This window comes from Asterias amurensis, chromosome 1 (genome assembly GCF_032118995.1).
Source record: "Asterias amurensis chromosome 1, ASM3211899v1".
NCBI classification, from domain to species: domain Eukaryota; kingdom Metazoa; phylum Echinodermata; class Asteroidea; order Forcipulatida; family Asteriidae; genus Asterias; species Asterias amurensis.
Window position 1 is genome coordinate 12,564,449 of NC_092648.1, and position 12,979 is coordinate 12,577,427.

The window sequence follows — 12,979 nt, forward strand, 5'->3', positions numbered from 1 at the left end:
CCCCCCCAATACATTTTTTATTTCGATTAACAGAGTGAGCTTGTATGCGTTTCGGTGTCTCTCCCCGCTTCCCCGCCCCTGATGAGGTTTGCTTAAAGGGCCCCGCTGCGCCGAGCCATGCGTTCTCGATCTTTATTATAGTGTTATAATTGTGGGGGAGTAAAAAGACTAAATCATTATACTTTACAAGAAGGTCGTCATCAAAGTATGAACAGGAGAGGGGAGGGGAGGGCTGCGTTGCGATACGCCTGTGTTAAATTATGGAATTCAAATCTCATATCAATGACTATAGCAATACATGTACATCGACGCCTCTGTATATAAGAAAGTAATTGGATCTAGGCTGTTATACTGTGTGGTGCAATCGAACAAAAACGACACAATGCCAAACTGCACACAACATTTTTCACAGTCTGGTTGATCAATAAAATGAAACCATTGGTAAATATGATCTTTGCTCTTGACTCTATGCTACGAACGAGTTCTATCGTCACATAGGCTGTTCAAGGTCAGCTACCTCGAGAGAGAGGCATTGTAAATAAGAATATCTCGTGACACGAGTACCGTGGTACGTCATATAGTTTCGTTTTAGCACGTATGCCCGCGAACTGCATTTTTCTCTGAGCCAGAAGTACAGACCCAGCATTTTAAAGGGGAGTGGCAGGTGGAGTGTAAATACCGCATTACGCAATACCTGGATTCCTATCGGTAATCAGCTGGACAATAAATAAACCCTGTACGTGGATGTAAGGACACCGGACAACTGACTACACACTATTAGTACAAGGATTCTTACACAGTGTGTTCCGTAAGTACAACATGTTTAGTCCTCCATTTTGTGTTCAGTGTGTTTATATTAATGCAATTTGTTCCGTGTGTACATGCTAGGTTTTCATTCAGAGTTGCACAGGGCGTAAAGACATGACTGGCTAGTTTTACCATGGTGGAAGGAAAGGAAACTAACCAACAGTAGGCCTACTACTACTATTAAACGTACCTTTGTACAGTATAGCTAGATTCGTGAACCGAATTGGGAAAAGTTACCGTATGGCGCCACCACTTTTTCATTCGATATGAAATAATAAAGTATCTAATTTACCTCGATGAGATATCCTTTTTTGTAAAAATTTGTGAAAAAGTGGTGGCGCCATACGGAATCTTATCCCCGAATTGCCCTACTTAATTATAAAACTCAAAGGTGGCGAAGGGGTGGTGGTATTTTATTGGTGAGAATGGCTATGTATTTTAAAAACATTTAGCCACCATGTCAGTAGAGTGTCGTCTCACTCTCCTCCATAAAGGCGTAGAGAAAGGGGAAATGTACGTCAAAGAGAATGACAAGTATGCCGTGCTGGTAGGCCTAGTGTACGAATGTATTTATATTAGGTAGAATTACAGCAGAGTCGCCAAAAGCTTAAAGAGTTGGAATACTTCACTTTCCAATAATCACACCATATCACATGTGACAGTGACTTGGAGGGGGCGTGTGCAAGTGAGGGGGTGTAATAATAATGTATTGAACCTTACCCTCCCCTACCCAAAAACTTGACTCCACAAATTGGCGTGCGTGTTACTTCACGACGTAAAAGGGAACCATGCAGTTTACAGGCATATTTGTGTTGGTCGTTTTACTCTTTCTAACCAAATGATGCATAACAAACGATAAGCTTTTCCTAGACCAACTCGCACTCCGTGTCCCTTTAATAAGGGGCCCATATTTCGTCATTGAACGTAGCTTCATTCACACACGTTCATTTGATTTGACATCAAAATAAAAAACAGATTGAAACATGCGAAACTTAACGATATTAACGTATATCAATTAATGATAACTTATTTAATGTTGGTTTTTTTTAGTGTGAGTTTTATTAATCACCACTTTAAGGGTTGGGGCTTGCGTGATCTTGATCACTAATGGATAATTACCGGTACAAAACAGAAATGTTGTTTATCTTAATTTTACATCAAGGACTTCAAGCAGAAATTATGAGGTTGTCAAATTTTTAGCTATAGGCCTAACTAGATAATATGATACCCTTGTATTTAAGTGCATCACGTGACATTTGCAGGTTTATACTTTTCGTAAAGTTCGTGACCCCACGAACAGGCACACCGATTATTTATATACTTTTGTTTCAACGGTATCACGTGGCATTTGCAGGTTTATACTTTTCGTATAGTTGACCCCACGAACAGGCACACCCATTATTTATATACTTTTGTTTCAACGGTATCATTTGGCATTTGCTGGTTTATACATTTCGTATTGATGACCCACCCCACATATTAACTTTTGTTTTAAAGATTCTTGTTTTTTTTTTCTCAATTGCAGAAAACAGCGATCACTATGTCAACAGTAATTGCATCAAACCCAGTAAGTGGCTATCAGTCTTAAATTTGACAATTGAGCAGATTCTTCAAAAGAATAAGCTAACATTATTTTTATAATAATTATTAATGACATTTAAACCAGTCACTATAAAAAAGAAAAAAGGGGGAAAAAAAGAGAACAAAAACATCTTAAATTGTTACAAGCCTGCTATGAAAACGGTATATAGGTCATGGTTTTGAACCCTGATGAGCCCTATATGTGACACGTGTGTCAAATTTGAAGAATCTCTAAAATATTATGGGGAAAATAAGTACATTTTTCACAAGTTAGTTTTATTATATACAACTACATTTTTAAGGATTAATACAATCAATCGGTTTCAAAAGAAGGTAAACATTACTTTTAAATCAAATACAACAACTTTGTATATAATGTGCTATTTTGTTGTTGCAGATGATTCCGTACTCGGGGGTTATCCCTGGTAAGATGTGCCCGGGGAAGACGCTCTTTATCCAGGGCTACGTGGAGCCTCATGCTTCAAGGTAAAAATATCACTTCAACATTCAATCAAATTATGTACTTCGGTCAGGGTTGGAATTTATCTTTAATGCTTTACTGATAATGAGTTCTATATCAGGAAACTACGAGCAGAGTACTGGCCTAACCGTCAGCAAGCACATTGGCTCTTTTCATAGCACCCACTCGCACACAAGATAATGGATACATGATTGTGTACCCGCAAGTTTACTATAGGCCTATTTATTTGTACTATTTCTTAAAGACACTGGACACTATTGGTAGTTTTTAAAGACCAGTCTTCTCACTTGGTGTATCTCAAGATATGCATAAAATAACGAACATGTGAAAATTTGAACTCAATTGATCGTCGAAGTTGCGAGATAATAATGCAAGAAAAAACACCCCTGTCACACAAAGTTGTGTGCTTTCAGATACTTGATTTCGAGACCTCAAAATCTAATTCTGAGGACTCGAAATCAAATTCGTGGAAAATTACTTTTTTCACGAAAATTACGTTACTTCATCAGAGGGAGCCGTTTCTCACAATGTTTCTCCCCATTACTCGTTACCAAGTAAGGTTTTATGCCAATAATTATTTTGACTAATTACCTATAGTGTCCACTGCCTTTTAATACTTGCCATACCATGCAAAGTTTAACGCACTTGCTTGATTCATGTTTTGGCCTATACATTATTTGAATTTAATAATGACGTAATTGTTTAGAAGTGATGATAACTAACAGTTATTTTACATTGACCAGGTGTTTCAGCACTAGCGTGATGAACTTCTCTGTAAACAAAAAAACAATATAGGGAGTAATAAATCCATCAATTAGTTATGTTGATTTGCAAGGCTTTCGTTTTTTTTAATGCACCGTTTTAAATCAAGTGTAAATTATTTTACACTATTTCTTTAACTGGGAAACGCATAACATTACCGTTTATGTGGACGGTCCCTGTAAATTTTACGGCACGCTTGTTGCCATGGTATATACATGTATATCACCGTAAAATACCTTTTACAGTGCAGCGGCAATGGACAGCATTTTTTAATCAGGCACCGATAACTCACTCACTCATTATTTACACATTGGCGTAATAAATGTCATTGGGTGTAACTGAATGAGTTTCTTATCTTTCCGTGACCTGTAGACTGATCTGCCATCGAAAAATTAACATAAGACTGAATGGGGTTTGTTCAAAAGAGGGCGCTGTCCTTTTGCACTGTTCGCCGTAATTGTGTTTTGTATGTTTAGAGAGGTTTTTTTTAAACGTTGTGTTTCATACGTCATTAAAAAGTGATGTCCCCATATTCATTGTTCTCAAATGTGTTTAAAGGGAAAGTATACGTCAGCATAAATCTTTAGATTGGAGGCAATACAATTTTACTTAGTTAGAAGTGCTAGAAGTACGGCTTTCAATGATATAGGCATTTTGAGAAACATTTCACATCTAAGTAGGTTGGTTATGGAAAAATACCTCCAAAAACTTGAAATCAATCCACATCGGAACTTTGGCGATATCTCAATATCGCTTTCACCTTTTGAAACAAATTTTGAAACAAATTTTGAATGAAAAAACACCCTTGTTGGAAAACAGACACCCAAAAAGTTGGAAATACCTTCAGAGGAAGTCGTTTCTCTCAGCATCAACATCTCTCCATTGCTCGTCCAAGTCGGTTTTTAAGTGTCCACCGACCGTTAAAGACACTGGACACTATCGGTGATTGCCACAGACCAGTCTTCTCACTTGCTGTATCTCAACATATGCATAAAATAACAAACCTGTGAAAATTTGAGCTCAATCGGTCATCGAAGTTGCGAGATTAATTAAAAAACAGCCTAGAAATCAAATTCGTGGAAAATTACCTCTTTCTCAAAAACTACTCCACTTCAGAGGGAACCGTTTCTCACAATGTTTTATACCATCAACAGCTCCCCATAACTCGCCACCAAGTAAGGTTTTATGCTAATATATTGTGAGTAATTACCAACAGTGTCCACTGCACCGTTAAAGGAAATTGTTTCTGTCGGTCATTTCAGATTCACCGTGAATCTGACCTGTGGTCTGAACCAGGCCCCAATGGATGACATCGCCCTGGCTTTCAGCCCATCCTACCAGCAAGGTTTGGTCATTGTCAACCACTTAAAGAAACAAGTCTGGGGCCAGCCTCTGCAAGTCCAGAACGTTATTCAGAAGGGGCAGAACTTTGAGATGATCATTCTGTGTGAGGCTCATCAGTTTAAGGTGACGGTGTGAGAAGTTTATATTATGCATTACGGTCAATTTGTTTGATCTATATTATGTACATATCAAATAATAAACCACAAGTTAAACTGACTGGGTAAACGGTAATCCTTATGTAACTATTCACCCATTCGTTCTTGTTCTTAATGTGAGTTTTTCTTTAGCATCATTAGTCATTTTATTTGCAACAAAACCCACCCAAAATAGCAACAACAACAGCAGCAAAACAAAGAGGGAAGACAAAAAGTGAAATGAAAATAATTTTGCGTGATTCACAACGTTTTTCCCAAGGCCCCTCTTAATTTATTATAGATGTGCTTAGATAAAGGTTATCTGCAACAATGTGACAAGTTTTGAACAAACAATTAATATTTTAGTCAGGGGATCTTTGTTATGTCAATCATAATCTCATAATAAAAGATATTTACGCTTCAAGGTCAAGTGAAAGTAAACAGAAAACAACTTTGGCTTTCTTCGTGTTTTCAGATCGCTGTGAACGGAGTGCATTTTATCAGCTCTCCTCACTACATCAAAAGGCTCCCCCGTATCTCCCATATCATGATTAATGGTGAGCTGCGTGTTTATAACATACGCATGGAAGGACCGGCAGCTCCCGCTGCTGCGATGCCACCACAACCTGGGTTCGCTGTAAGTTTAACAATTTGACTCCCATAAATGGCCGACCATGTTAGTCGACGAGGTAAAACGAAAACCACGCAATTTCGAGGCATATTTGTGTAGATCATTGTATTCTACTTTTACAACATCTTTCTACCCATATGCATTTTATAACAAACGGTTACAGAACGCTTTTCAAAGACCAACTCGACCGATCCAAGGCAACGTGTTCCTTTAATCTTTTAGAGTGACAACCAATACCTTCTCTTTGTACAGTGACACCCTACTGTAGCTGACGGCACACAATCAGTAATAAATTATATTTTTACATGTTTATAATTTGTGTAATTCTCCTGTGTCGATGTTTTACAATGGATTTGCAAGAATAATGTTTCCAATAATAGCCTACAAACTAAAAAAGAAATGAGATTCAAACACAACGAAATTTTTGCTGTAACTGTAACTGTTTTCCCTCTATGTTTTTCTCTACAGTATCCCCCTGCGCAGCCGCAGCCGCACTATCCTCCTGCTGCGCAGCCGCCGCACTATCCTCCTGCGCAGCCGCAGTACCCTCCTGCGCAGCCGCAGTACCCAAGCCAACCGCAGCCAGTCAACAATCCGGTAATTATTAACTCTAAAGTAATGTTATTTTTCTCGAGAAGACAACTCCGAGGTTAAAATTAGCAAACAAATAAAACATCTAGTAGGACCCCCCCCCCCCCATCTCAAAAAAGTTTTATGTGAGCATACCATTTGTTTTTATTAATTTTCAATAAACTTTTTTTGTTTCCAATAAATAATCTTCAAACAATAATAATCAAATTTCCTGGCTGAAAGTACAACTAGTAAGACCAACGGATTGGACACCTTGCATATTACGCCACAAGCTCAAATACCATGTGAAAATCTCTTTTGAGTGGTGTTGGTTCTGACAAAAATAGTGGTTGACAAATAAAAGTTTCGATTAGTATGCTCTGATCGCCTTCAATATTTTTCAACATTAAAGACACTTGACACTTTTGGTAATTGTCAAAGACCAGTCTTCTCACTTGGTGTATCTCAAGATATGCATAATAATAACAAACCTGTGAAAATTTGAGCTCAATTGGTCGTCAAAGTTGCGAGATAACTATGAAAGAAAAAATACACCCTTGTCACACGATGTTGTGTGCTTTCAGATGCTTGATTTCGAGACCTCAAAATCTAATTATGAGGTCTCGAGATCAAATTCGTGGAAAATTACTTCTTTCTCGAAAACTACGTTACTTCAAAGGGAGCTGTTTCTCACAATGTTTTAACTCATTAACAAATAAGTTTTTTTGCTAATAATTTTTTTGAGTAATTACCAATAGTGTCCACTGCCTTTTCAAACCGCTGAGAATAAATGTCACTGTTTTTGTTTTTGGCGTAGTTTTCTGTTGAGACATTTTGTATGTTGCCCTGCCACTAAAGCTATCATTGTCCTTTATGTTTCTGTTTCTAGCCAGTGCCTTACTTAGCCATGATCCCAGGTGGTATGAAAGACGGCAAGATTATTGTAGTCAAAGTCACCGTCAAACCAAATCCACTGACAAGGTTAGTAAAAGTACATGTATACATGTTTTTAAACTTGCACTGTGGATATTAGAAAGAATGTATACTGTGTACTTTCCCGAATACTGTGGAAAAGATCGCAGGTCTCGAAATCAAATTCGTGGAAAATTACTTTTCTCGAAAACTACGTTACTTCAATGGGAGCTGTTTCTCACAATGTTTAATACTCGGTGGGATTCGAATCCACGACCTTTGCATATAGAGAAGTGCCTTACCAACTAGTCCACCGAGATTTTCCGGTAGCTAGAGGCAGTTCGAATCCTATATTTTAGCAGTGGTTACCGCAAATATTTAGTAGATGGTAAAATTTGCATCGGGGATAAAGAATATAATATTTTTGTTTATATCCGTTCACCTGTGTGTGCTAGCACTTTACCCTCAACACTTTCCCGAATTCTGTGGGGGTGGGGGGTATAAGTAGATGACGTCACTCGCCGCAAACACAGGATTTGGAGAGTTGATTTTTATATTAGAGGCAGTGTATACTATCGCTTATTGTCAAAGACAAGTATCCTCACTTTGTGTATTCTTGGAACATATATGCATAAATACAATAAAATACTAGGGAAATTTGGGCTCAATCAATTGGTCATCGAAGGTGCAAGCAAATTAAAAACACTCTACTTGCAAAATATTGAGGCTTTCAGATGCCTATTTTAGGCTCACGTTTTGTGATAAAAAATACCTCTTTCTCTGTGCTATCATTACTTCAATATTGTCGCTTCTAATAATGTTTTATAAGATCAATAGATTGCCAGTGCTCTTTACGAAGTTATTAACTTGTTATCATGGAGTAAATACCAAAAGTAAACACTCACTGTTATAAAATATATTAGAAATTACCTTGGAAGTCCCCTTTCTGGAGGTGCGATTAGGCAGTAGTCTGGTTAAAGTTCAAGACTTCCCTTCCACGGAATGCTATGTCAACACTTAAGATTTCATAACAATGTGGAAGAGTTAAATTTTAATTTTAAAATGAGAAACATTTCGTAAATTGCAAAAGTATTGTTAAAACATGTTCAGAGTCCTCGTTCGGAGATGTCAGGCATGTCTGGTTTTGATAAGAAATCCAAGAAATGCTTTCACAAAATGTTTTGCACAAACACTCGAGATTACATATCAAAGTGGAACATGTAAGCTTTGAACCTGTGTATACACTGTGTTGTGCTAATTACAGATTCAGTAGAAACCCCTGGGGCTATGTAGAATTGGTTGTATAGCTGAAGGTCCGGACGTGCTACTCGTTCGGTGGGCGTGCACGACGACTCATGAAACTGTAGATTTATCTCAAAAACTTACCGTGTACTCTCTTGAAGGCAGTGGACACTATTGGTAATTTCTCAAACTAATTATTAGCATAAAACCTTACTTGGTGACCAGAAATTGGGAGAGGTTGGTGGTATAAAACATTGTGAGAAACGGCTCCCTCTGAAGTGACGTAGTTTTCGAGGAAGAAGTAATTTTCCACGAATTTGATTTCGAGACCTCAGATTTAGAACTTGAGGTCTCGAAATCAACCATCTAAACGCACACAACTTCGTGTGACAAGGGTGTTTTTTCTTTCATTATAATCTCGCAACTTTGATGACCAATTGAGCTGAAATTTTCACAGGTTTGTTATTTTATGCATATGTTGAGATACATCAAGTGAGAAGACTGGTCTTTGACAACTACCAATAGTGCCCACTGTCTTTAATGTAAAGGAGTTAAAATTTCACTCTCTTGTCCGAGTGGTGTAATTTTCGCTATTTTGAGAGTGAAAGTCAATCTGTGTCACTCTTTTTGGGCGAACTCAAAATACTCATTGGCATAAAACTTACTTTGTAATGAGAAACGGAGAGCTTATTATTATTATTGGTTTATTAAAAATGCAAACATGGTGGCCAAAAAGTCAGAAACAACTCCCTCTCAAGAATTTGATAAAGGGAAATTTCTCACCAAATATTTGAGCTAATATCTGAGAAAGACTTTAGACCTGAAGCCTTCCTCCGTCATCTGAAAGCGCACAAATTTGTGCAACAAAGATTGTTTATTTCATTAACTTCTTCCAACTTGAATGACCAATTGGGTCTAAATTTTCACAAATTTGTTATTTGATGCATTATGTTGGGATACACCAAGTAAGTATACAGCTGGTCTTTTACAATACTAAACGTGTCCAGGGCTCGATTGCACACAGCACTAAGGTTAATCGAAGATGATTTGTCAGTATTACCATAGTGATTTGTAAATTGTATTACACTTTACAAAGCAACTTCGATTGACTTGCAGTTAAGATTGGTCTCAGCGTCGGTTGTTTTTTATCCTTACCAATCCTACACATTTCGACACTTCCTTTTTGATAATGTTTTTTGTGTATCATCTTTTAAATCCTAGATTTCATGTAATATTGCAATGCGGCATGTCATTCCGACAACCAGAGAATGTTGTATTACACTTTACTAATAAGCAACTACGATTGATTTGCAGTTAAGATCGGCCCCAGTGTCTACAATTATGTTTGTATCCTTACCAACCCTATATAATACCGTCGACTCTTCCTTTTTGATAATGTATTTTGTGTATCATGTTTTAAATCCTAGATTTCATGTAAATTTGCAATGCGGTATGTCAACCAACCCCAGAAGTGACGTGGCCCTGCAGTTTAACCCTCGTTTCCGTGAGCAGTACATCAACTTGAACACACTGCGCAACACAAGATGGGACGGAAATGAAATCAAACACCGGGGACACTTCCCCTTCCATCCAAATGGAACTTATGAAGTAAGCATTAGATATTTATATGTATTTGTATTTATTGACCATATAGCCTATAGGCCTATAATATGCATGTACATAGTTAATAAAATACATACATCAATAAAATAAATAAAAACGTCTTTGGAAAGAAAATTAAAGCAAACATTACAAATTATATAAATTGTGATATGATATCATGGGTAATGAAGTTTATCATTCAGCCAATATTTTTAAAAAGGAAAGCTCATTTGATTTGATTTGAATTGGTTTAACATTCAATTCAATATAATATTTATACCATTCTGAACAGTATACATAACAGAATGCAGTAGAGGCTTATCCCAATAAGCCAAGGCTTGTTGTTGTGGAGTGCCTTTAGAAGAAGAAAAAGAAAACAGAAATACTAGTAAATTAATGAAATAACTAACTTTGATAATTCATTATTATAAGTCAAATGATCTGACAAGAAAGATGAGATAAGTTATGACTATAAAAAAAACTGCTGGGCCTGCAACTTCGCAGAATACACCAAAGGAAACATTCCATTGCTTCCAAAGGTCGAATCAGGAAATCTTTAACAATTATTATGAAAAACAGATTATTAACAAACGGCAAATACAAAGTCAAATACAAGACTGCAAGTCAACCCCTTTAATGTGACCGGTAATCGTTTCTCATGATGTTTTGTCTTGTCTTCGTTCCAGATCATGTTCATGTGTACCAAGCAATCGTTCAAGGTAGCTTTGAATGGCAGTCACCTACTGGAATACCAGCACCGTTTGCCGTTTCAGAACATCAGTGCACTGGGCATAGATGGAGATGTGAGAATTACACAAATCACGTTCAACTGAAACTCGTTTGGTTATCTGTGACTCGAGGGTGGGCCTGTGGTCGATTTCACAAAGATTTAGGACTAGTCCTAGCTCAGGACTAGTCCTAGCTCAGGACTAGTCCTAGCTCAGGACTAGTCCTAGGAGATATTAAAAACTAAAGGGTAGTCCTATATATAAGTTAGGTCGAGTAACTCATTTTAACTCGAGATAAAACAGGTTTAACTCTTTGTAAAATCCACCACTGGCGGCCTAGCCTTTGTAAGGGTATAAGGGTATGTGTATATGTGGGGAAACTTTTCACCGACCTTTCTCCCGACATGTCTGACTTTTATGTTTACGTACTAATTGCCACAGGCATGATATTCTTACTATACTGTAGTCTGATTTCAAATTTATTTTTTTTCCTTAGAAAAATCTGTGAATAAATAGTGTGGAAGTGTCTACTAGAGCCTATACACACCATGTGTAAATAAAGATCAGCCCTTCTAATCGATAAAATAGATTTTTTTCTTTTTTAAATATTCTTATCCTATTTTTATTTCTTTTGTCAACCCATGGGAATACCAATTTCCCTACTCCTACAAAAAAAGGACCCCCCCCAACGCACACCCACAACTGTCAACCGGTTCGAAGATTTTTCTTCTTTCTCGTTTTTTTTTCCCTCAGTTGTTTAAAACGTACCTTGTTCACAAATGTTTTAAATCAAAGACGTAATCTGTTTAGTTTATCTCGTAACTCTGTTGTTAAAAATTACGGGACGCGCTCAAACGCTCATCTCAATTAATATTTTGTTATGGCTCTGTGGACAACATGGCGACCACTTTACTTTGTATTTTGTTGCATCCTATACATAACACTTGCAAAGGAATAATGACTATGAACGGCCAAGTCACACGAGGCAATTTACAGGCAACCAGTTCCAGGCAATCTCCAGGAAGAGAAGGCATTCACAATTAAATGTTCACACATTTCTCCTGGGGATCGTATAAGACACTGGACACCATTGGTGTTTGTCAAAGACCAGTCTTGGTCTATCTCAACATTATGCATGAAATAACAAACCTGTGAAAACTTGAGCTCAATCGGTCGTCGAAGTTGCGAGTTAATAATGAAAGAAAAAAACAACCGTGTCACACGAAGTTGTGTGCTTTCAGATGCTTCGAAATCAAATTCGTGGAAAATAACTTCTTTCTCAAAAACTATGTTACTCAGAGGGAGCCGTTTCTCACAATGTTTTATACTAACAACAGCTCTCCAATGCTTGTTACCAAGTAAGTTTTTATGCTAACCATTATTTTGAGTAATTACCAATATTGATGTCCAATGACATTTTCTGACTCAAGTGGCTATAACAAAGTGGTCCTGTAGCATGCACTGCAGTTGGTTGCCTCCAAGTTGCCTGCAAAAGTTGCCGTGCGTGACAAGGTCCTAAGAATGTAACTATAAATAGTCGGCATTCATTAAAATATATAAAGCCAAACCGAGACTGGCAGTAGAAATGTTAATAGTCTGGCCCCTTTCCAAATATGGCATTATGCGATACTTGTTTGAATTGGGTATATAGCCCATAGATGAAATGGGTCCATTGTTTCAGCACTCGGTCAACACCATTCATCCCGCGCCGTTGACTGTGAGGAACCGTACGGCGTGTCTTTATTTCTCAACATTTGAATTGCCGAAAAGTAAGGCCCAGTTTTAAGTTGTTTTTACAAAATATAATTTTTAAAACTGTTTATGGCCATTTTGGCAAGTTGTCTATCTCTGCTAAGCATTATTCTATATTTGTTTCATGGTTGGCCAATGGTAGAAATCCCGCCAGCGGTCACTCATCGAGTTGCTTAACTTTATTCAAAAACCTTTATTATTATCTGCATAATTACGTAGGCTTGTAGTGTGCATATAAAATAGTCAGAAACAGCTTAAGTTTTGTGAATGATATAAAATCATTCCGTACTACACAGTTTTGATCACGAAGCCTTTATTACTCTGTACATCGTGGAATGTTTGTTTCTATTAAAATGTTTTTCAATTGAGATGCATATCTCTGTATTTGATGCACTTTCGCAATGTTACTTGTGTTTGGAAATGTAACATTTGT

The 12,979-nt window shown here is 37.3% G+C and overlaps 1 protein-coding gene across 3 annotated transcripts; it reads left to right on the forward strand.

Moving 5' to 3' along the window:
- The first annotated feature begins 403 nt into the window (after positions 1-403).
- LOC139945970 (galectin-4-like) lies at positions 404-12,935 on the forward strand. 3 transcript variants are annotated; one of them, XR_011787192.1, is made up of 10 exons: positions 404-808; positions 2,333-2,374; positions 2,786-2,874; positions 4,894-5,098; positions 5,585-5,746; positions 6,209-6,337; positions 7,200-7,291; positions 9,892-10,072; positions 10,753-10,957; positions 10,992-12,935. XR_011787192.1 is itself a non-coding variant. In XM_071943539.1 (10 exons), exons 2-10 carry the CDS (start codon positions 2,348-2,350, stop codon positions 10,897-10,899), a joined length of 999 nt encoding a protein of 332 aa, XP_071799640.1. In that variant the 5' UTR covers positions 407-808; positions 2,333-2,347; the 3' UTR covers positions 10,900-12,935. The 3 variants fall into 3 exon arrangements, 2 of the variants coding, with proteins under 2 accessions (XP_071799626.1, XP_071799640.1); XM_071943539.1 differs by having other exon boundaries at positions 407-808; positions 6,209-6,222; positions 6,256-6,337; positions 10,753-12,935; XM_071943525.1 differs by having other exon boundaries at positions 406-808; positions 10,753-12,935.
- Positions 12,936-12,979: the final 44 nt, after the last annotated feature.

Coding starts and splice junctions, on each gene's coding strand:
- LOC139945970 (XM_071943525.1), top strand. CDS start 2,348: ATGTCAACAGTAATTGCATCAAACCCA. Junction 2,375..2,785: donor CAGTAATTGCATCAAACCCA/GTAAGTGGCTAT, acceptor TTGTTGTTGCAG/ATGATTCCGTACTCGGGGGT. Junction 5,099..5,584: donor GTGAGGCTCATCAGTTTAAG/GTGACGGTGTGA, acceptor TCGTGTTTTCAG/ATCGCTGTGAACGGAGTGCA.